This window comes from Schistocerca nitens, chromosome 2 (assembly GCF_023898315.1).
Source record: "Schistocerca nitens isolate TAMUIC-IGC-003100 chromosome 2, iqSchNite1.1, whole genome shotgun sequence".
Taxonomy (NCBI): Eukaryota; Metazoa; Arthropoda; class Insecta; order Orthoptera; family Acrididae; genus Schistocerca; species Schistocerca nitens.
This window is the reverse complement of record NC_064615.1, coordinates 920219550-920244801: the sequence shown is the minus strand read 5'-3', so window position 1 is coordinate 920244801 and position 25252 is coordinate 920219550. Positions and strand designations below refer to the sequence as shown.

General features: G+C 43.8%; 1 protein-coding gene across 6 annotated transcripts in view; it reads right to left on the bottom strand.

The window, feature by feature from the left end:
• Positions 1-25252, bottom strand: part of LOC126237238 (gastrula zinc finger protein XlCGF7.1-like) — a 103329-nt gene that overhangs the window by 30028 nt on the left and 48049 nt on the right. For 5 of the 6 annotated variants that reach the window (XM_049947136.1, XM_049947137.1, XM_049947139.1 and 2 more), the window contains one exon: positions 681-907. The exons of the other annotated variant lie outside the window; for it this stretch is intronic. In XM_049947136.1, the coding sequence (XP_049803093.1) occupies positions 681-907 (227 nt within the window). The remainder of the gene's footprint in view (positions 1-680; positions 908-25252) is intronic. 6 annotated transcript variants of the gene reach the window in all.

The following is a 25252-nucleotide window of genomic DNA, read 5'->3' as shown; positions in this document are numbered from 1 at the left end:
GAGGACCACTAAGTGGCATTTATATCTGAGTGAGTGAGTACTGTAACTGATTTTATTTTCTGTGTATCATTACTTCTACTGTCTCCTTCCGTTACATGGAGTAAGGAAACCATTTGTAAGTTTCCAAAATAAATGTGGCATATTTATATCCATTTTTTTGTAATCCCTTGATAACAGTGGAAGGTCATCTTGCATTTGGAGTAGTCTTGGTTCCATGTATTAACACAACTGCATTCAGAAACTCACATCATTCTTATTTACTATCCATTATTTTAATATCTAATTTAATTGTTCTCTGTTCCTTATTTTTCATGGACAATTTCCACCTCGAACAGGACTACTACATACAGCACCACAACCTTTTTCGGAAAGAGTTATGTATTTATCGTTCTTCCTAAACATACACTGTGTGGCACATTCATGACAGGACATAATCAAACAAAATATACAATAAACAGTAAGGTACAGACATTGTTGTTGGATAAACAGACATTGAAAAATAGCTTAGGAGCTAATAAAACCCCTTCAACAGTGTGTACATCCTACAAATCTCCAGAGACATCAGCATCTGTGCCAGATGCATACCGAAAAGTTAGGTAAAATAAAAACATTAAAAAGTATGAAGTAAATATAAATTTATAACACTTCTTACTGAACACAATTTCCACAATGGTACTTACTTCAAAAGTACCTGATGAGTACCGGAATTGCACTTAGGCGATTTAGGTCTCACATGAACTACTTTTTGATTTTGGGTAGTGTCACCATGTATTCTGTGCCAATGTGATTCAAGTGTCTTTTTCCTATCAAATTTTCTACTACATTCTGCACATTCATAAGCTGGTGGTAGATGAGATTTCATGTGATGATACAGTCCCCCACTACTGCTGCTTTTTTTGCCACATTCCTATATCACAAACATATTAATCAATATTAATCACAAAGTTATAAAGTCATGTGCGACAAAACATGAAAGTGATGCCATTATTTTTCTTATGGAAGACAAAACACAAATTGTAACCAGATACTGGGGGGAAAAGGGATGGGAAATTAAGATGGATCTAGAAAAATTTTCACTCTGCTGCAGAATGTGCACTAATTTGAAACTTCTGGGCAGGTTAAAAGTGTGTGCCAGACTGGAACTTGAACCAGAACCTTTGCCTTTCACAGGCAAGTGCACTACTGACTGAAGTATCCAGGTTTTTCTGAATTTCCACACAGCTAACGTATGGGTTTGCTACAATCTGGACTTCAAAAACAAGGAGTGATTAAACAACACTGTACACAAGTAAGCCTCCAACTATGATATCACATGCCTACGGTTTATAGCAAAAAATCAAACCTCAGCAGTATTTAGGCAGTAGGTTCAGGACTCAAAAAAATTATCTGGTACCTGTACATTTCATACCACAGAACTGATCTTTCACTCTGTACTGGAATGAGTATGACTGATAAAATTTTGTTCCAGCCAACAGTTTTAACCTAACAGGCATTTCACAGATAGTGCTCTTATTAACTGAGCTATCTACTGCAGTTATGATTCATTGCCTTCACAATTCCAAATCTGTGAAAATGGTTCCTCTGTTGTGCCTGGATAGGTGGGTCAAGAATAGCACTAGCCCACAAAAAAGGCAAGGAAAAACCACTGAGTCTTGATTTGGCACACAGTTTTAAAGTGGTAATATATTTCGTATCATTCTGGTATAAGCCTATCTTGTATCATATCCAAAGCAGTTATGGGCATAAAACAACAAGACAGATTAAGAGGAGCACAGGATAGAGGCAACTGACAAAACAGAAAATTTTTATATCAGGCCTGAAAATATTAAAAAAAGTAAATAAAATAAAAAAATACTGAACAACACTGTTTAAAAATATAGAACATATCTTTCCCAAGGTAAAACCCCGCACAGTTCCATTTGAGTACCATTCTGAACTCTGAAATGCATCAAGAACGGCCAGGAACAGGCAGTGAAAAACCATGGGATCTACAGGGTCTTTTGGCCACGAGGAGAGGTAGAGACAGATCCAAGGAAGGCGTACATACCAGGAGCAGTTGCTTGGTAACAAGAGGCAACAATGGTGGAAGTAGGAGTTCAGAGTGGAAATCCTGTATGTGAACTGCAATTTCAATTCCAGTCCTGGGCCTCGGTTGCGGGAGGTGGATCTCTCTACAAGGAAAAAGGCCATGACAGTCTGGATGCTCACACGAACAGAAAACATGTATTCCATAGTTGAGCAGGAGTTTTTGGCATCTGATCTGTTTGGAAGGGACCAAAGTAGGCTGTTCACAGGGCTAGTCCAAAAGGCACCTGCTGAAAATTATATCCCACAACCATATATAGAATCCAGCATCCACAGGGCTGAAGGCGATGCGGAGCCATATGCCACATTCCCATAGACAAGATGGGACGGGATCAGTGGTTTGTAGGATCGCAAAAATGTAGAGCAGTCTGTGCTCCAGCTGGTGTTACTGACACATTGAACAGTATTTAGGGGTGAACAACGTTTTTGCTTATGTTGGCAAAGATGAGGAAGTCACATCTACAAGACATTGAAGACCAGTCCCAAACGATGATAACTAGGGTTCAGATAAATATGAATTAAAAATGACACAATATGTACATATAATATGACTCAGAAATATAAAATATGGAAAAAATAGACAGACAAAAAAGTACTATTTTCAAATAAACAACACTATTATACAAAAAACAAACAGTTCACTGACATTATTTGTATTATTATAATATATAATCACATTTTTTTTAATTTTCAAAATTAATACTATTTCTGTTTGAATGATACAGTACTTTGTACTGACTGAAATATCTTTAAATGTCACAGGATGTGACTGGAGCAAATTTAAATTTGCACAATTCTGGAAGTGAGTATGGGACATCAAGTTGGTCATCTATTCTTCCGCACAGTGCAATGTTAATTTTTGTGGGCAGATTAAAAGCTCTGTTTTTCTCAAGTACATAGCTCAAATTTTGCTTTAATAACTCAGCAACGGGTCCATCTGCTTCACTAATTTTCATATTTATGCCTTCAATAATCTTTACACTGCCTTTCAAAGACGCTGAAGGGTTTTCCAGTGTCTTAATCTGACAACAAAAAACAATAATTTCTTTCCATGTACACAAAATCACTCTGTAGAGTTTCATTTTCAGAAAGTTCTTTTGCATTCAAAATACAAGCAGACTCACCTTGAAACTGAAAAATAATTGTTTTAATGTCATTGAAATGCTCAATGTAGTATTCACCTGTTTCTAGCCATGTACGCCAACATGTCAGTACTGGCTCTGGTGGCACATAATATTGGGATATATCTCTTTAAATTTTGAGATCCTACTGGGAGCTTTCAAGAACATTTTTTTACATCTGATGACTATCAACATTTTTTGTAATTTAACCTTACGCAGTCAGCTAATTTATTTATTTTGTGTACCAAGCAGGCTACACAGATCATTTTAGGATATAACACATTCAGGACATCTGCAGCTTTAACCATATAAGGAGCAGCATTGGTAACAAACAAGAGAACTTAGTCGTGTTTTATGCCATTAGGCCATAAAATACTAATAGCATAATTGAAGAGCTTTGTTAATGTTTGGAGGTTACAATTAGGAAGTTCTTCACATGCCAACAGAAAGAATTTGCCTGATTTATCTTAAAATAGTCGTCCAATTACTACATTGCCAATGTACTGCCCTTAGGTGTCCATAGTCTCATCTAATGCGACCCTTATAAGACCACCCTGAATTATGTCTTGAATCAACTCCAAACAGTCCTTGTAAATGCTGCAGACACAGTTTTTTCTAAGCGTAGATTCATCAGGAATGCGTTTGCCTGAATACTTCTCTAGGAAGCTTTCAACCACTGGGTTATTTAATTTCCATAAAGGTGTATCGGCACAAATCATGGTATTATTTGTAACAGCTTTTTCAGTATTAGATAACGACATTTCAATTTTTCATGTAGCAAAACGTTTGACGTACTTTGATGAGGTAATAGATCCTTTCGCAGAAAGGTTTTTTTTTTTTTTTTTTTTTTTTGGGGGGGGGGGGGGGGGTTAAGGGCGCTCAACTACTGAGGTCATTAGCGCCCAGTCACAATTGTTAGAGCACATAGAATCTAGTAAAACTCAAGGGGGTGGGGGGGGGGGGGGAGACACCAGAAAGTTCTTACAAAGATGCAGATAAAATAAGTGAAAGAGTTAGATGTCTCTGGATAAGCCAGTCAAAGTAATAAAACGAAGAACACGAGCAGCTGCTCGAGCGTCATCAGCTAAAATATCCTGTAAAGTAGATGGCAGAGACAGGACAACACGAGATTGACTAAAACGGGGACACGACAATAAAACATGGCGCACTGTTAATACATGACCACAAGGGCACTGCGGGGCTGGGTCACCGGAGAGCAGGTAGCAGTGGCTAAACCGGCAATGCCCAATCCGCAACCTGGTCAGAAGGACCTCTTCTCGCTGAGATGGTCGGGAGGAGGTTGTCCAAGCAGTTGGGAACGGTTTTACTGCCCGGAGCTTGTTTCCTTGAAGTGAGGACCAAGGATCCCACCACAACGACACAAGCCTCTTACAAACAACCCCACTAACATCAGATGACGGGACACAATGGGAGGCTGGCCGAGGCAGGAGGACTGCAGCCTTGGCTGCAGCATCAGCAGCCTCATTCCCAAGGCACTCCTACATGGCCGGGAACCCACAGAAAGCTGACAGGAGAGCCACCATCAGCAAAAGAATGGAGGGACTGCTGGATCCGCTGCACCAAGGGATGGACCGGATATGGAGCTCCAAGGCTCTGAAGAGCACTGAGTGAATCAGAGCAGAGTACATACGATGAATGGCGGTGGCGGCGGGCATACTGAACGGCCTGATGGAGAGCAAAAAGCTCGGCCGTAAAGCTGGAACATTGGTCGAGGACTCGGTATTTAAAGGTGACGGCCCCGACGACAAAGGCACAGCCAACACCATCGTCAGTTTTGGAGCCATCATTGTAAATAAAGGTGTGACTGGCAATTCGCGCACGAAGTTCGACAAACCATGAGCAATACACTGCAACTGGAGTACCCTCCTTCGGGAGCGAGCTGAGGTTGAGATAAATATGAACCGGAGCCTGGAGCCAAGGTGGAGTCGGGCTCTCACCCTCTCTGAAGGTGGTAGGGAGGGCAAAATCCAATTGTCGAAGCAGACGACGGAAGCGGACTCCAGGGGGCAGCAGGGCAGACACATACAACCCATACTGACGGTCGAGAGAATCGGCGAAGAAGGACTGATAAGAGGGGTGGTCGGGCATTGACAACAGCTGGCAGGCATACCGACAAAGCAATACGTCGCGCCGGTAGGTCAATGGTAATTCGGCAGCTTCAGCATAAAGACTCTCGAAGGGACTAGTGTAGAAGGCTCCGGTCGCAAGACGTAACCCCCTATGGTGGATGGAGTTGAGACGGCGTAAGAGGGATGGCCGAGCAGACGAATAGATGAGGCTCCCATAATCCAGCTTCGATCGGACTATGGACCGATACAAGCGAAGCAGGACAGTGCGATCCGCTCCCCAAAATGAACCACTAAGAACTCTGAGGACATTAAGGGAACGTGCACAACGGGCAGCCAAATAAGAGACGTGCGGAGACCAACAAAGTTTCCTGTCCAGTGTGAGCCCTAGAAACTTAGTTGTTTCCACGAATGGGAGAACAACGGGACCGAGATGTAAGGATGGCGGAAGGAACGCTTTATATCGCCAAAAGTTGATGCAAACCGTCTTCTCTTCAGAGAACTGGAAGCCATTTGCCACACTCCATGAGTATAGGCTGTCTAGACAACGCTGAAGGCAGCGCTCCAGGGGGCATGTTCTCTGGGCACTGCAGTAGATCGCGAAGTCATCAACAAAAAGAGAGCCTGAGACATTAGGTGGAATGCAATCCATAATAGGATTGATCGCTATGGCAAAAAGGGCTACGCTCAAGACGGAGCCCTGAGGCACTCCGTTCTCCTGGAGGAAGATGTCGGACAATACGGAACCCACACGTACCCTAAACTTTCGATCTGTTAAAAAGGAATCAATAAAAAGGGGCAGGCGACCGCGTAGACCCCACCTGTGCATAGTGCTGAGGATACCTCCTCTCCAACAGGTATCATAAGCCTTCTCCAAATCGAAGAACACTGCTACCGTTTGGCGCTTTCGCAAAAAGTTGTTCATGATGAATGTCGACAAGGTCACAAGGTGGTCAACAGCGGAGCGGCGGCGACGAAAGCCACATTGAACATTGGTAAGTAGCCGTCGAGATTCAAGAATCCAAACTAACCGAGTGTTAACCATGTGCTCCATCACCTTACAGACACAGCTTGTAAGAGAAATGGGGCGGTAACTAGAAGGAAGGTGTCTATCCTTCCCGGGTTTGGGTATAGGAACGATGACGGCGTCACGCCAACGCATGGGGACTTGACCTTCGGTCCAGACGCGACTGTAGGTACGAAGAAGGAAGCTTTTGCCTGCCGGAGAAAGGTGTGCCAGCATCTGAACGTGAATGGCATCTGGCCCCGGAGCAGAGGACCGGGACAGTGCAAGTGCACGTTCGAGTTCCCGCATAGTAAAGGGGGCATTATAATGTTCCAGATTCAGCGAGTGGAAGGAAGGTCGCCGAGCCTCTTCTGCCTCTTTCCTGGGAAGGAAGGCAGGGTGGTAATGGGCGACGCTTGAAACCTCCGCGAAAAAGTGGCCGAAGGCGTTGGAGACAGCCACAGGATCAACAAGGACCTCATTACCTGAAGTCAGGCCAGGTACCGAGGAGTGGGCCTTAATGCCCGACAGCAGGCGCAGGCCACCCCAGACGACAGAAGAGGGAGTAAAACTGTTAAAGGAGCTGGTGAAAGAGGCCCAACAAGCTTTTTTGCTGTCTTTGATGACTCTACGGAATTGCGCTCAGAGTCGTTTGTATCCAATACAATTCGCCAACGTAGGATGGCGGCGAAAGGTGCGTAAAGCACGTCGTCGAGCACGGATAGCATCTCTACAAGCCTCATTCCACCAAGGGACGGAAACGTGACGTGAAGAAGAGGTAGTACGAGGAATTGAACGTTCGGCAGCATTGATGATAACAGCCGTGAGGTATTCGACCTGACTGTCACAACATAGAAAATCGTGGTCCGGAAAGGTCGCCAGGGAGGAGTAAAGTCCCCAGTCAGCTTTCGGTATGTTCCAGCTCGAAGGACGTGGGGATGGGGTGTGGTGTAGGAGACGAACGACACAGGGGAAGTGGTCGCTCGAATAGGTGTCAGAAAGAACATACCACTCAAACCGACGGGCAAGAGTGGTAGAACAGATCGAGAGGTCCAAGTGGGAGTAGGTATGAATGGAGTCTGAGAGGAAAGTCGGGGCACCAGTATTGAGGCAGACAAGATTGAGATGGTTGAAGACATCCGCCAAGAGGGAGCCTTTCTGACAGGATGCAGGAGAGCCCCAAAGGGGATGATGGGCATTGAAGTCGCCAAACAATAAAAACGGCGGAGGAAGCTGAACAATCAGGTGCATCATGTCAGCCCGACTAACTGCGGATGACGATGGAGTGTAGACGGTACAAACAGAAAAAGTAAAGGCAGAAAGAGTAATACGGACAGCTATTGCTTGGAGTGGGGTGGTCAATGGGATGGGATGGTAATAGACATCGTCCCGAACGAGCAACATGACCCCACCATGAGCTGGAATACCGTCCGCAGGGGTGAGGTCAGACCGCTCCGAGGTATAGTGGGTAAAAGCAATACGGTCAGTTGGGCGCAACTTGGTTTCCTGGAGACCAAGGACGAGGGACAGTGCAGGCGGAGGAGCAGTTGTAATTCCTCCCGATTAGATCGAATACCTCTGATGTTCCAATGCAACAAAGCCATCGCTAGTCAGAAAAAAGGGGGGAACGAAACGGGTGAAGAGCTGGTCACCTCGACGGCTGTAGAGGGCCAGGTTTCGAGGGAACAACGCTACAACCGGCGGGAGGCGGATCCTGTTCCATCGAGTCGTCGCCAGCTGCGGCCGCTTTCCTGGGTTGCGTAGGAGGGGCAGCATCATTTGCCGACGAAAGGCCAGCTGAGCGCCTGGCAGCAGAGCGTCCCGGCGAAACTGAGGATGGCCGGGAGCAGCGACTCGCGGATGGAGGGTCAGACGAAACGCGCCGGGGTGGAGAGGGGGATAAAGATTTCTTCTTGGAGGCCTTCTTGGAAGTCCGATGAGGCACGGGGATGGTGGGCTGGACCCGAAGAAGGTCCTCACGCATGTGGTCCGTTTTGGAACGCCGGACCTCGGAAGCCAGGGTCCGGAACATTCCCCCGATGGACGCCTGAGAAGAGGATCGCGGTGAGGAGGTGGAGGGGGGACAGGATAGGGGTGAGGATACTGTGGAAGGAGTGGACACGACTGAGGCAAACGAAGTTGTCAACGTCACGGGATGGAGGCGGTCATACTTCTTCCTGGCCTCAGAATAAGAGAGACGATCCAAAGTTTTTAATTCTTGGATCTTCTTCTCCTTCTGATACGCGGGGCAGTCTAAAGATCTAGGCGAGTGGATGCCAGGACAATTGACGCACCGAGGTGGTGGGGTGCATGTATGTTCCTCACGAAGAGGACGTCCACAATCGCCACAAAGGGGCTCAGCCTCACACTGTGACGACATGTGCCCAAAGCGCAAACACCGAAAGCAGCGCATAGGAGGCGGGACGTAAGGTCGCACGTCGCACTGGTAGCACATCACCTTTACCTTCTCCGGGAGAATGTCCCCCTCGAAGGCGAGGATAAAGGCTCCGGTGTCGATGCGATGGTCTTTGGGGCCGTGCTGAACTCGCCGGACGAAATGCACGCCTCGGCGCTCCAGGTTGGCCCTGACCACCTCATCAGATTGCAGCAGGAGGTCCCGATGAAAAATAACCCCCTGCGTCCTATTCAGTGCCAGATGCGGGACAATGGACACTGGGATGTCCCCTAGTCGGTCGCACGCCTGGAGCGCTGCCGACTGTGTGGCGGAGGCGGTCTTTATAAGAACGGACCCCGAACGCATTTTACTGAGAGCCTCGATTTCTCCAAAGATGTCCTCGATGTGCTGGACAAAGAACATGGGCTTGGAGGTGGCGAACGTCCCCCCATCGGTCCGAGAACAGACTAAACAGCAGGGGAAGTACTTCGCCCCAAGCCGGCGGGCCTGTCCTTCCTCCCAGAGAGTGGCCAAGGGGGAAAGGGCAGGAGAACCAGAACCAGAGACAGTACCTTTCTTTTTAAAAGACTCGGCCGCAGAGCGACCTGATACATGTTGACGTTTCATCTGCGAAACGTCCGCCCCGATACCACCCACTCCGACCAGGGGCTCTCCCCACGGGTGCCACCCAGCCTCAGCAAGGGCCACCTGGCAGGATGACCATTGCCGGGAGTCCTGATGCCCCAAGGAGACGGGCATCTACTCCTTGGCCGACGTGGAGAGGGTGCAGCTCAGGTATCGGCAGTACGATCCCTGTGTTGTCAGGGGGCTACAAGCTAGAGGGTACATGACGACCCCACCACAACGGGCTGGCTGCCGTGCTGGATTTCGGGTGCCATGGAAAGTCCATCATGATCGTAGGTGCAGATGGGGACGCACTATGGGCGGAACGTGTGCAATCCATCAGGTGTTTAGGCCCAATTGGAGGAATAGTGGGTGTGGTTACAACGCCGTTACAATGCTGAGTGCCAAGGTCTTAGTGCACTGAGGACCAGTGATACACCACGTAAGGCGTCCTTCCCCAAAAGGCTCGTACTACTGTAGAATTTTGAAAAAAGGAGGTCAAACCCCAAGGGGGACCATCACATGGAATGCCGAAACGGTTGAAACTCCTTTTAGTTGCCTCTTACGACAGGCAAGAATACCTCGGGCCTATTCTTACCCTGGACCCGCAGGGGGATTTCGCAGAAAGAAAAGCACGCCATGTAACGCTGTAGCAAGATTAGAGAGAAAAAAAAATTACTAGGAGCTAAGGATTGAATAAATGTGTAATTCCTTGCTTATCTCTTGTCTTTATTGGTTTTATGTATCCTAATTTTATGTCACACAAAACAGTAAGTTATTAGCTAATAGGCAACAAAGAGTGCAAATTTTCTGAAGAGTTCTTGTTCTCCCGATTAGAAATTATCCCATCCGCTATTAATTGCGAGATTTTTTAAAAAAAAAAAAAAAAAAAGCGAGAGGGGCAGGCTGTCAAACCGGTCGACTGGTAGCAGGAGAGGCACCACAGAACATTTCAATTTCCACTGTCATGCATATAATATGATGGCGTCCATTACAAAATATACACGTTTCAATTCCACAGAGCGAAATACAGTGACGTGCTGTAGAAGAATGCTTAATGAAGAGGCGTGGCACTGCACTTTATTTCAGACTTTTCAGAAATATGTGCGCTACAAGATGAACATATTTTTTGAAAATTACATATTTTTAGTGCTGACCCGGTTCGCAAATATCGTAGATCCGGGGCTGATGTGCAGAGCAGTCTGAGTTATAGTGGGTAGTCTTCAAGTGACCCGTGTTTACATTTAGTGGTTTTGCTGATTCCCCTTCGTTTACTCTCATGTCAAATGAAAACAAAACGGATATCTGTGGCCGCCGGGAGCTATCAAGTGAATTAAAATACATTCACATAATTACGGAAGGCTAAAATATGTCAGTTTCAGATTTTATTTTATTTCCACCTTTCTGACAGCCAAGCATTAATCGCCTTGCGGAACAAGGAAGTAATAAGAAATTTGACTTTTATTAACCTTTTCTGCAGAGGCAGTCACTGTATTTGAAACTAAATGTTTAATTCCACAGTACCGACAAGTTTCAACTGTTCGCTGCATTTCAAGTGCACGTTTTCATAGTCTAGCACGTATGGCATTATGCCATAATAAAGAGCCAAACATGATATAATACAGTACTGGTGCTCCAAGAAAATGAACATCTCGAAAACCACACTGAAATGTTTAATATAAGGTCGAGGTCTACTTCATTGGGAATCTGGACATACGAATGTGCACTTTAAGTATGCACATTAAATGTGCACATTTTAGTATGGTTCAAGAAATTCCGATGTTCTTGTTTCTTTTATGACATAATGTATGATCTTTCAATGTTTTACACGCACGTACTTAAAAATGGGCTTTCTACGTCATGATAGCTGCGCATGCGCGGTGTCGCCTGTTATATGCGCTCTCTGGCAATTGCTGAAATGTACCTATTTCTAACAGGTCGCGGGAAAATATTGCAAATGGTGGTTTGAAAAGCATTACTTTCAAAGCAAATATCCTTTAACGTAAGTTGAACTATGTGCGAGAACGTACCAGGAATTTATTAAATCACAGAGCGTTTGACTGTCGTTTAAAAATAAAATTTTTGATAAGCCATTTAGAAGAATTTCGAACCCTGAAGATCAGACATTTATGTCATTATTAAACATTTTACTGGCACATTTGTGTGATACATCTTAAAATGTAACACGCGCAAAAAATATCAACATTATGTGCGAAAGCTTAGTTTCTCTTGCAGCTTATTAACCTTAGAGACCAATATTAAATGTGAGAGCTTTTCTTTTCTTGTAGCTACACTATGTATATTAACTTAAACTGTTGACTTTCCCTGTTTGTGTGTGTTCATACTACTTAACAGTGACGTTGCTGTTGGCTGACTACATCATGTGTCCTATGCTCTGAACATCCGCGAACATCCGCTGTCATCGGCTGGCAAGATCACGTAACATGAGCTATGACTGGCATACAAAAGCTCATCGCAATCTCGATTTCAATGATTCGGAAAGTAACATGCGGTGTTTCGTGGAATTTCAATGTATACTTTCGTAATACGAAAACACATGTTGCTACACATAGAAGATATTTCCAAAACGTGCCTTTTTCCCCGAGTTTCTTTTTCTAAAGTGCCGGGAAATTCTACGCCCGTGTGTAAAAACCATAGCCGTTCAAAGGATTGAGAAGGGAAAATATACTGTCACTTAACACGGAAAAAGCGTTTTTTTCACCAGGGAGAAAGTGTATTTTTAACCGGGAAATCCGGGATTTTTTTCCTTGTCTGCGTATACACCCTGAAAACCTAAGAGACGTCGTAATTCAGACAGGTGGCTACAGTTCCACTGGATACCGTTGTTTCGTGTAACTGTGGAGTGCTTATGGCCTGATGAGATCGATAATAATCGGCCACTTTGACCTCCAACAACTCATGTACTATTCAAGTTACACGCCTGTTATTTATACCAATTTAGGCTTACACTAATAGCTTTCTAAAGACACGTTAGATGAACCGGTTAGATTTTGGAAATTCGTTGCTGGGTGTTACTTGTATAATTTAGTCAGATACTAAACTTTAAACTAATAAAGATATTGAAAATCTGATTACACCATCAGAATTGGAGTGCAAATAATAGTGCCGTACACGTTTCTTTTTGAGGTATCATGATTCACCTGGCTACTGTTAATTCCTATATGAAGTGTGAAAAGTCTGCCATTAAGGTTTCACAAAGTCTCCCATCTTTGGCACTCCCGGCATGTCTCCATCGACACAGCGTCACCATGGAATGCCCAGCCACGCGGCTGGACTGGCCATTGTGCGGCATCACGCGGTTGCTAAGCTAACGTTCGGCACCACGTGGTGGCTGCCGGGCTGCGACCCACCAAGAGGCCCCAAGCTTGGCCACGCCATCTCCGAACTTAGAATATTTTCCAGGCACCACGGCCCGCCAGTTACCTCACAAACTGTTGCCCAGAGTCTCTGTGCCCCAGCCGTGACAGGCACATACTCTTGGCAGGTATTTGTGGGGAGTTTCCAGTTCAGGCACCAACAGTGTGAACCTTGGGTGGTCAGAGGGCTATTACTGTGAAGGTACTTGACTCCTCATAGTGGAATGGCTACCTTGCTACTTTTACCAGAAATGAAATGTGCGAAGATAGAAAGAAAGAAAAGGTAGAAGATATGCCGCGTTGGACAACCCCCCCCCCCCCCCCCCCTCTAAATGATACACACTAATGTGAAATTTTGAAGATAAACTGCAGGTCATATCCAACAATGGTGATCATTCACTTAAGAATGAAAAGTTTTAGAAGGTGCTAGAAGGAAAGAAAATGAGTATCCAAAATCATAAACCAAATCAAAGTGTTGTTGGCACCAAAGAGGCCATACAGTGGAAATGTAGAGGAGAAAGAATAGTAGAAGGATAGACTTGCAGCACAGAACAGGAAAGAGCGCTGTGAAGGCCAGTGCCTCACATTGGCCAAGCAAGTGCTTGTAGGAGTTGTGAGCCACCGGGGGGATTGGGGGTTCCTGAATTGTATGCACATACACATCATGAAATCTTCTGTCCTTATCAAATGGGCTTTGCTAGTATCAATGTGCAGGTGACATGTGATTGCTACTGTTGATGATTCATGGCCTGTGTCTGTACATGATGCTAGGATATGGTGAAACTATGATGTATGCCAGATTCTAAGACAGAAACAACACAATACTTTAGTTTTAGTAGATGAAAGGTATGACATTGCAGCACAGTTAATGACACCATCTCAGAATCCACAAACACTTGAGAAGTGGGCCTCATCTCACTCCAAGGAAAGTCTCATAACCAACTGGTGTTTTGGCAGATGAAAAGTGACTCTCAGTTCTGCAAAACAAAATAAAATATGCTCAAACAAAAATCCCCAACGTAATCATAGCCAGTTTTGTTTTGCATAATTTTGTAAAACAGACAGGGGATGAAGATTTTGAGGCATCTAATGACGACGACAATACACTTTCCAGTAATGAGAGTTGAAGAAGCAGCAAACACATGTATCTGTGGTACGAACAAAATATGAGAAATGGTTACTACCATACATAATCTGTAGTGTGTAGGGGATTTGTTCCCAAATTTTTTAAGAATAGACCTAATTTGTGTAATTCCATATTATTCCGATTTTTTCTGGAACTCAGATATTATGGCAAATAAGTGCACAAATTGTTTAGCCTGTGAAATTTCAAACTGAAACATGTTACTCTTATTTTTTCTCTGAAAAGAAATTTTTATTGAATCATTTCTTCAAGAAGCTTTGGAGCTGTGTAAATGAATGTAAACAAATATTTAATTAAGAATATGTTTTTAATTAATAAAAAAAAACAGTGTTCTACCATTACATCAGAAATTGGAATTTATTTTTCCTTGTTTTCCTCTCTCATCGATTTCCACTATTTCCTCTTCAGTAAGTCTACCTGGTATGACAAAATCAGTCCCTGCAATTCTGCATATAATAAATTGATTATCTTCTTGGCCCCCATGCTTAACAGCTGCCATTTCTGTGCTTTCTGAGGACCCAAACCAGGCGAGGATGCCAAAGCAGCTATTGTTATGAGTGGACCAACTAGAGCTGAAGTGTCTTTGATTAAAATTTGTGAATGTTGTAAAAAGACTGTATCTCAAAATAAGTAGTCAGAATCATTCTGTTCTACATATTCCAAACTAGTCTCTGGGGGGAAGAGAGACTGGTAGAGGTAGGAGCTACTACTACAGAAGCTTCTAAAACAAATAAAAAGCAAGAATACTAGTGCAAGATTGTAAGATTTGAGCAGAAATGGGAAGGTGTTTGTCCAATTTTATGCATGCCTCACTGTACTAGTTTTACTGTAAAGTGATACAATATTATATGACGTTACCAAACATTGTTTCATTTCCACAGAATAAAACTAAATAGTTTGCCAATTCATAATTTCAAAGCTTAAAGCACATGACAAGAAAATCCGATTAAGTGCAGTCAGGATTCACACACACTGAGGTTCCATACAAACTTAACTCCGAAAACAGTTCTTCCCATTTTGTAGGGATCCGTGCCTCTGTCGGTAAAAACGGAATCCTTATAGGATCACTCTGTTGTCTGTCTGTCTGTCTGTCTGTACGTCTCTCTGTCCATCTATTAAGACAGCTTTTTCTCAGGAATGGATAGACCTATCAAGTTGAAATTTATATCACTTACCAAGGTCTACGGTCTCTTGGCAGCAAAAAATTTAAGCTTCTAAGTTAGTGGTTCTCAAAGTGTGTGCCAGGGAGCACTGGTGTGCCCTGTAATATTTTGGGAAAACATTTGTCCAAATGTAAAAGAAAATATAGCTACTCAATTTTATCCATTTCAAGGCAGGTTAATGCGGAACGAGTCCTTAAGTTTTGTCGAATAGTTTAGTTTGGTTAAGGAAATGAGATGGCTTATTCTCCTTGTAGTGCTTACAGCATTCAGAACGTTTCATGCTGACTGTCTTCTCTCTTGCACTACTGCTAATCTTAGCTATCCAACAGTAGCACCTCTATGGAAACTGGGCAAAGGTATTTCAAAATAACGAGAGATGATAAAGCCATTGCTGGCCCATCGAGGTCATCCCTTACACCACTGAGAAGTGTAAAGAATTCCAGGGAAAATGTAATTCGCAGTGGGGTGAGAAAAATAATTATTCGGATGGCAGAATGCCTTGGTCTGGAGAAAATCATATCACATTGCTACAATCACAACAATATGCAGTTGTGGGAGTGATTAATTTATTTAATAATGAATGCAACTGTATATATAACGTAGCACTTTATCTATGGCAAAGTTTGGTGTGGCCAACACAGTAACTGATTTGATGTGTTGTAAAAAACTTGCAGTCCAAGAATGCAACCGTGGACTGTAAGTTTCTTAAAAAACAATGCTTCATGGCCATTAGTAATTAATAAATGCCTCAAATGCCATTTTCTTTAATTCCTTGCACTAGAACTACATTACAACAGCCATACCTTAATTTCACAATTTTTGACAGCAATAATGCGCTTTTAGCTATCCCTTTCTATTTTGTGTGTACCCATATTAGTCAATGGTCAGTACCAGTCGCACAAGTATCCGTGGATGACTAGCACTGTAGGCGCCGTGCAAATTATTTTTGCACACCTCGTTCTATGCCTTCTTTCCATAACCAAACGGTGCGACACTTGTATTGCTCTTAAAGTTTGTAAATAATCGTGGAGTTAATCCACAGTGTTGTCAAGAATTAATGGATTTCTGGTCAGATCTATACGTTCAGAATTAGGAGAAAATGGTGAAAACACATTTGATGACTGACGGATTTTTCCGACGGAAACTCTTAATGGATATTATCTGATCATGTTGTGCTTTTGTTTTGCAGTTGATTTGCCTATGGACGATGTTTTTTTATGATGGTAGCCATGCTGAAATTAAGCCTTGTACACTGTACACGTGATCACAACTTGTCCATAGAATCTGAAGGTTTCATGTCGTTCCCAGTGATTGTGAATCTATTCCACCTTACTCCGAATAGTGCTGCAATAGCACATAGGAAGTGAATTGCATATTATTATTATTATTATTATTATTATTATTGCCCATTATGACCAATTTAGGTACTGTGACAGTGTATCAATAGATTATAAACAACATTCGCTTGAGCTGTCCGTGACTAAAAAAATTTCATTTCATTTTGTTTGCTACAGATGAGTAGCACATGTGAACATGGACCGTCATTGTTCATGAAGCCGAGTGTCATTTCCACTGCAGTTTAGTGATTCAGCTGTTTCATGACAGAAGCAAGGTTAATGGAAGTTGAAAATTATTGTTGGCAGCACTGTTAACCCATGGAGGAACAAGAATCCAGACCCAGAAAGAAAACACGTTTCCATTGTTGTGCACTTTATGTTATCCCAGAGTTTTCAGGTGATATGTCGGTGAGGTGTTGATAGCGTACGTGGGGCTCGTGCTTTGTGTACAACGTACTGCTAATTTTCAAAGTGCTAGAAGTGAATAAAACAGACAGATTTCTGAAAAACAAGCATGTCATCGAAGAATCCGATTCTGGAAGTGAACAATAGCTAAGTGCAATTAAAAAAGGCAAAACAGCGGCTTACTCATAAGTACAATAGAAGATACTTAAGCTATAGTTTCACTTTGACTGGAAGTGAAGATTATCCCACTACTCTTAGTGTGTGTGTATAAAATGGCAAATGAATCTCTGCTTCCTAGTAAACCGAGCAAACATTTTAAAACAACGCATTCACATTTGCAAGATAATCCTGTAAGGTATTTTGAGAGATTGTCTGAACAGCAAATAAGGACAGCAATATCTTTTAAAAGTATAATGTCTGTTACTGATAAAGCTCTGATCGCTTCCTACCAAGTCTCTGAACTATTAGCACAGAGTATAAAAGTTCATATTATAGGTGAGTCACTTTCTTCTGCCTGCTTGCAAAGAAATGGTGATGATGATGCTAGGAAATGAAGCAGCTGTGAAAATAAGCAAGATTCGTTTGTCAAATGATACAGTTCACAGGTGTTCTAACGTTTTGACGATACGAGAAACAGTGCAAAACTGGATTGCATTCACATTTCACGCCTCACTCTCATCAGATGATTTACGTGATGTGACTAGCCAATCCTCTTCTCTGGGTATTCAGCTACGTTGATCTCCCAAGAGTTTCTTCTCCGAAGATTTTCACTGGTTATTGGAATTAATTAGACTCTTTCTCTATTCTTGAAATAATTGGGTACTCGATGAATACTTTCAGTTCAATAATAATATATTTTCAACTTTCACAGACAACAACTTCTGCAAGTCAACTTAGTCATCAAACATTAAACTCTGTTAAACGTATTTATAATAACATTGATCTAACAATCAAATGATTTATGGACATCACATACATCTTGCCTCGTACAGGGCTAAGACATGAGTAAGTTACTAGCGGCAAAGACTTGTCGTCATTGGACCGCCACTCTTACAGTCTTCTCATAACAAACTTCCAACCTGCACACAGAAACAGGTAGCGAAGTAGATACGCTTCCACTCTCCCACTTATATTTAAAATATTGTGTGTTCAAGATGGTATAAGGACAAGTGGTTCTCGAATTTACGCGGAAATTCTCAAAGCACTAAATATCCCACCCTTCAGCTCGAACGCGTGATATTTTATACGTAATCACCAGTACATTAATATCACATAGGATAACACTTCATTTCTCAACAATACGCCTTTTTCTATTAATAATTGTAAATACTCTTGTTCTTATTGCCTGGTCATTCCTTTTTTCCATTTTACTACAATTACAAAATGTGAACCTTTCAATCCATGTTGGAGTTAGCTATTTCAATATCTAAAAATCAAGAGGGCCAACTTTTTCTGTTTTCTACTCTTTTTCCAATCATAAATTCCAGATGTACTTCACCCACGTGTAATCTACTGCTTGTTCCTACTTTCCGTTACTACTTATTCATTACTTATTATAGTTTGGAGGAACTCTTGGTAAAATAAAAGTGTTCCTTTTTTATGGGCATTTGTAGACGTAAAACATAATAAGGCTGGTGATGCATAAAATTAAAACTTACCAGACTAAGTCCTATAAATCGTGTGACTTCTGTTATGATACTGTCCTTTTCCCCTCTAGAAACAGTACCTATACCTCACATATGCCCGCATCTCGTGGTCGTGCGGTAGCGTTCTCGCTTCCCACGCCCGGGTTCGATTCCAGGCGGGGTCAGGGATTTTCTCTGCCTCGTGATGGCTGGGTGTTGTGTGCTGTCCTTAGGTTAGTTAGGTTTAAGTAGTTCTAAGTTCTAGGGGACTGATGACCATAGATGTTAAGTCCCACAGTGCTCAGAGCCATTTGAACCATTTGAACCTCACATATGGGTTGACCCTATGAGTGCATTCCCTCCTTCCGTTTCAGTAGGTACACCCCTCTTAATTCCTATTCTCCTATGAGACAGGTCAATCCCCTTCTTGGTGCCTTTGTCTCCATGGTATAGGTCAGCCTTTCTTAGGTCTGCCTATCTGCGTTTTATATTCAATAAATGCTGGACGCACCCCCTTTATCCTTCCTGGGTAGGCATCATGGTTCATCTTTATGTACACTATAATTAAATGTTTTCTGGTAATGTTGAAATCTATTTTACACCTCATCTTCACTTTCTAATACTCCATCTAATACTCTAGAGTCCTCTTCCACTGCTCACTTCTATCATATAAGCAAATACTATGCCTACACAAATTGTTCAACTCATAGTAGATGCTATGTCTACCTGTATTAACCAACTCTTTGTAGATAGTATGTCTATACATAATGATCAAGTCCCACTACTCTGTAACTCATATGAGTATTTGCTACCCTGACTTTTCTCAAATGGTTATCACGATTAAATCCAATTTGGCTTTTCTCTGTTTTATAATATTAACCCAGCTCCCCTGCTCTTGTCTCTCTAGGTGCATGGGTTGATTTCTATCCTCCTTTTTTTGTATATCTGTATGTATATATAAGAAGTGACGAGGGGGGGGGGGAATTATGGAATGATGTAGAACCAACACTTATAAAAACAATGTAATGTGTGCATCTACCCAGACGTACATATATCCTTATTCCCCTACATCCCTTTGCGGTTCTGACATCGCTTCAGTTTTCTAATTTGTAATTTTTGTGTTTGTGTTTAAGGGTATCTTTGTGTGTCTGTTGATGTGAGTTTGTGCAGCCTGATTCTTCAGCCTACTTATCTGAAATAAGTTGTAGGTTATCGGAAGCCAAGGAAAACGGAAAATAAGGACTTCTGCGATAGAAGAAGCTGAATATGGAAAGAGGGAAAGATAGATAGGTACTCAAATGACAAGTAAGAAATGAAAAAGTAGAAATGGTTGCTAATATTGAAGAAGTAAAGAAGATAGCACCAAAGACCCCCTTCCCCAGCATCCCTACCTCGCCGGTACTTGAGTGAGAAGCCAGAAGAGGTATGGTGTTAAACATCTCCTACAGAACGGACATTCTCACCTTCACCCTTGAGGTCCCCAAAGAAAATCTTAGCAACACCTATGGAACGGCAAATGGTGAAGAATCAGTCACACTTGTTTGCGAAGGTCGTTTGGAAGGTGTGGTGTGTGCTCTGTGTTATCACTGATTTGTGTATTGGTGTAAATCATGCTTTAATCTACAGTACCCATCCTTTCAAAAACTAATACAAACCCTCCCCTTTACATCACATTTCATAAAAGGTATAAAATATTCTATACAAAATAGAAAATTATACACTACTATCAAATAGTTGTTTAGTTATTCAGTTTGCACTGTATTTTTATAAACACATAAAATACTCTGTTCAGTTTATGTTGTTTCGATATCACTGTTTGAATAGTACTGTGATATTATTTTTCCACTAATACTATATTCTATTCATTTCATTTCATCCAGAATGAGATTTTCACTCTGCAGCGGAGTGTGCGCTGATATGAAACTTCCTGGCAGATTAAAACTGTGTGCCCGATCGAGACTCGAACTCGGAACCTTTGCCTTTCGCGGGCAAGTGCTCTACCATCTGAGCTACCGAAGCACGACTCACGCCCGGTACTCACAGCTTTACTTCTGCCAGTACCTTTCGAGGACAGCGCACACTCCGCTGCAGAGTGAAAGTCTCATTCTGGAAACATCCCCCAAGCTGTGGCTAAGCCACACACACACACACACACACACACACACACACACACACACACACACCACACAAATTTTCAGTCAGATCTTGATAAGATTTAAAAGAGGTGCAAAAAGACTGGCAAGTCATTTCAAATGTTCAATATGGTAACACTGTGCACTTCACAAAATGAAAAAAATACGATATCATATATAATACATACTTGGGATGACAATTATGAATATCTTAAAATGGAAATATCGCACAGATAATGCTGTGGGGAAAGCAAACTAAAGACTGATTTTTTTGGCAGAACTGTTAGAAAATGTAACAAGGCTATTATGCTGGAGTATTGATGTGCAATATGGGATTTGTATCAGATAGAACTGCTGGGTGACAGTGAGAAAGTTCAATGAAGGGCAGCTAGTTTTGTGTTATTTTGAAGTAGGGGAAGAGAGTGGGGTGACAATCATTAAAACAAAGGTGTTTTTCATTGTGACAGGATTTTCTCATGAAATTTCAATCGGCAATTTTCTCCTCAGAGTGTGAAAATACACATATCAAACAAAGTTTTGCATCACCCCAGTTCCAACAACTCCTGAAGATAGACATTGTCTGTGGATATTGTATCACAGAGACACTCCCTTTGACTGTTCAGAGAGGTCACTAAACTTGCCTAAAGATGTAAACAACTATGCATGAGCAGCACCTATTAGATGGAGGAGGTCCGACTGCCGATCAGTTCCAGTCACTCAACCAGGAAGGAGGTACAGGGCTCGTGTTGTCCGTAGTTCAACCATGCCTAGATGGTCAATACCTAAGTTTGATCGCGTCTGCATTGTTACTTTGGACCAGGAGGGCTCTCGACACGGGAAGTGTCCAGGTGTCTAGGAGTGAACCAAAGCAATGTTGAAACTTCCTGGCAGATTAAAACTGTGTGCCCGACCGAGATTCGAACTCGGGACGTTTGCCATTCGCGGGCAAGTGGTAGAGCACTTGCCCGCGAAAGGCAAAGGTCCCGAGTTCGAATCTTGGTCGGGCACACAGTTTTAATCTGCCAGGAAGTTTCATATCAGCGCACACTCCGCTGCAGAGTGAAAATTTCATTCTCAAAGCAATGTTGTTCGGACATGGAGGAGATACAGAGAGACAGGAACTGTCAATGACACGCCTCGCTGAATAATGCTTTTCGTGCAGCCACAGGACGTCATGTTACAATTCAAACTGTGCGTAATAGCCTGCATAATGCGCAACTTCACTCCTGTCGTCCCTGTTGAGATCCATCTTTGCAACCACGGCACCATGCAGCATAGTACAGATGCACCCAACAACATGCTGAATGGACCGCTCAGGATTGGCATCACATGTTCTTCAACCAGACAATCGTCGGAGACGCGTTTGGAGGCAACCCACTCAGGCTGAACACCTTAGACATACTGCCCAGCGAGTGCAGCAAGATGGAGGTTCCCTGTTGTTTTGAGGTGGCATTATGTGGGGCTGGTGTACACCGCTGGTGGTCATGGAAGGCGCCGTAATGGCTGTATGGTACGTGAATGCCATCCTCTAGCCGATAGTGCAACCATATTGGCAGCATATTGGCGAGCCATTTGTCTTCAAGGACGACAATTCGCGCCCCCATTGTGCACATCTTGTAAATGACATTGCTAGACTAGAGTAACCAGCATGTTCTCCAGACATGAACCCTATCGAACATGCCTGGGATAGACTGAAAAGGGTTGTTTATGGGCGACGTGACCCACCAACCAATCTGAGGGATCTAGGCCGAATTGCCACTGAGAAGTGGGACAATCTGGACCAACAGTGCCTTGATGAACTTGTGGTTAGTATTCCATGATGAATACAGGCATGCATCAATGCAAGAGGACGTGCTACTGGGTATTAGAGGTACTGGTTTGTTTTGTTTTGGTTTTAGGGCACAAAACTGCTATGGTCATTAGCACCCGGTCTGTCACTTAGGAAACAGTAAAAAACCGAAATTGAAAACCAGCAGCAATGGGAACGAAAGTCATAAAATTGGAGAAACTAAAAGCAGAAGGAAGGCTTAAAAATTCACTACAGAAAGGGGTCGGTTGTCCCAAAAAAAGCTTCAAATGACTGACGTCATTTCACTGGCACTAATAAACTTGAGAACGCGGTCGGCTGAGCGCGTGTCATCTGCTAAAATCGACGATATATCAGGCGATAGCTGTACACGGGAGCGTAACGGATTAAAATAGGGGCACTCAATTAAAAGGTGTCTTACCGTCCACAGCTGAGAGCAGTGGGGATAGAGTGGGGGAGGATCACCGCTTAAAAGATGTCGATGGCTAAAAAGACAGTGCCCTATCCGGAGTCTAGTTAAAATTACCACCTCCCGACGACGCGTTCGGGAGGAAGAGGTCCAAGCACAAGGAAGAGCTTTCACGTCCCGCAATTTATTATGGGGAAGTGTCGACCAGTGCGCGTGCCATAAATGAACAACACGACGACATAAAACGCTCCGTAGATCGGCGAAGGGAATCGATTGAATAGCTGGCCGAAGAAGAGAGACTGCAGCCATGGCTGCAATATCGGCTGCCTCATTTCCACAGATACCAACGTGTCCCGGGAGCCAGAGGAACGCCACCGAGACGCCCCCCAGGTGGAGCAAGCGCAGACAGTCCTGAATCCGGTGGACCAGAGGGTGCACAGGATAAAGAGCTTGGAGACTGAGGAGAGAGCTGAGAGAATCTGAGCAGATAACTTACTGTATCCGCTGATGGCGGCAGATGTAGTGGACAGCCTGGAGAACAGCGTAAAGCTCCGCAGTATACCCCGAACACTGGTCGGGAAGCCGAAAGTGATTTGGGGTGTTGCCAACAATATAGGCACTCCCTACACCTAACGATGTTTTCGAGCCGTCGGTGTAAATAAATGTGGCGTCCGTCATTTGTGCACATAGAGCAGCAAATGCCCGACGATAAACAAGTGAAGGGGTACCATCCTTGGGAAATCGACAAAGGTCACGGAGCAGGCAAATCCGGGGACGGAGCCAAGGCGGTGCTGTACCCCAAGTTGTCAAGAAGGTTTTAGGAAAGCGGAAGGAAAGAGAATGGAGCAGTTAACGGAAGGGGACTCCCGGTGGTAGTAGGGAGGAGGGGCGGCCTGCATACCCTACATCAAAGGAGGCGTCGAAAAAAAGGTCATGGGCTGGATTAGCAGGCATGGAAGACAGATGGCTAGCGTAACGACTCAGAAGGACTACTCGCCAATTGGACAGCGGAGGCTCAGCAGTCTCAGCATAAAGGCTTTCCACAGGGCTGGTGTAAAAAGCTCCAGACACTAAACGTAATCCACGGTGGTGGATTGAGTCGAGACGCTGAAGAATAGACGGCCGAGCAGAGGAGTAGACTATGCTTCCAAAGTCCAATTTTGAGCGCACTAAGGCGCGATAGAGGCGGAGAAGGACCACTCTGTCCACTCCCCAGGAGGTACCATTCAGGACACGGAGGGTGTTAAGGGATCGCAGACAGCGAGCCGAAAGATAGGAAACGTGGGAGGACCAGCACAGTTTTCTGTCAAACATAAGACCCAAGAATTTAGAGACGTTTGAAAACGGAAGGTTGACAGGACCTAGATGTAAGGAGGGCGGAAGAAACTCCTTACATCGCCAAAAATTAACACAAACGGTCTTACTGGGAGAAAAACGGAAGCCGGTTTCGATGCTCCAAGAGTGGAGGCGATCGAGAGAGCCTTGAAGACGTCGTTCAAGAAGGCTGGTCCGTTGAGAGCTGTAGTAGATCGCAAAATCGTCCACAAAGAGGGAGCCCAAGACATCAGGAAGGAGACAATCCATAATTGGATTGATGGCAACGGCAAACAGTACAACACTCAGCACGGAGCCCTGAGGTACCCCGTTTTCTTGGGAGAAAGTACGGGAGAGAGTAGTGTTCACCCGCACCGTAAATGTGCGCTCTGCCATAAATTCGCGAAGAAAAAGGGGCAGCCGGCCTCGAAAGCCCCAAGAGAACAGTGTGCGGAGGATGCCTGTCCTCCAACAGGTATCGTATGCTCTCTCCAGATCAAAAAATATTGCTACCGTTTGGCGTTTCCGGAGAAAATTGTTCATGATATAAGTGGAGAGAGCAACAAGATGGTCAACTGCAGAACGATGCTTTCGGAATCCGCATTGGGCAGGTGTTAAAAGACTGCAGGATTCCAGCCACCACGCTAAACGGTAATTCACCATACGCTCCAAAACCTTACAGACACTACTCGTGAGAGAAATGGGGCGATAGCTAGAGGGGAGATGTTTGTCCTTTCCAGGTTTCGGAACAGGAACGACGATAGCTTCCCGCCATCGTCTGGGAAAAGTACTGTCGGTCCAAATTCGATTATAAAGGCGAAGGAGGTAACGCAGACTATGGGTTGATAAATGCAGCAACATTTGGACGTGGATACCATCCGGTCCTGGGGCGGAGGAGCGAGAAGAAGAGAGTGCATGTTGGAGTTCCCGCATGGTGAAAACAGTATTGTAGCTTTTGCGATTTTGAGAGGAGAAAGCAAGAGGTCGCACTTCCGCTGCAAGTTTCTTCGGGAGAAACGCTGGCGGGTAATTTGAAGAGCTCGAAATCTCAGCAAAGTGCTGACCCAACGAGTTAGAAATTGCGACGGGGTCCACTAATGTGTCATGCGCGACAGTGAGCCCAGAGACCGGGAGGAAACTAGGCGCGTCTGAGAACCGTCGAAGCCGACTCCAAACTTCCGAGGAGGGAGTGAAGGTGTTAAATGAGTTAATAAAGAATTT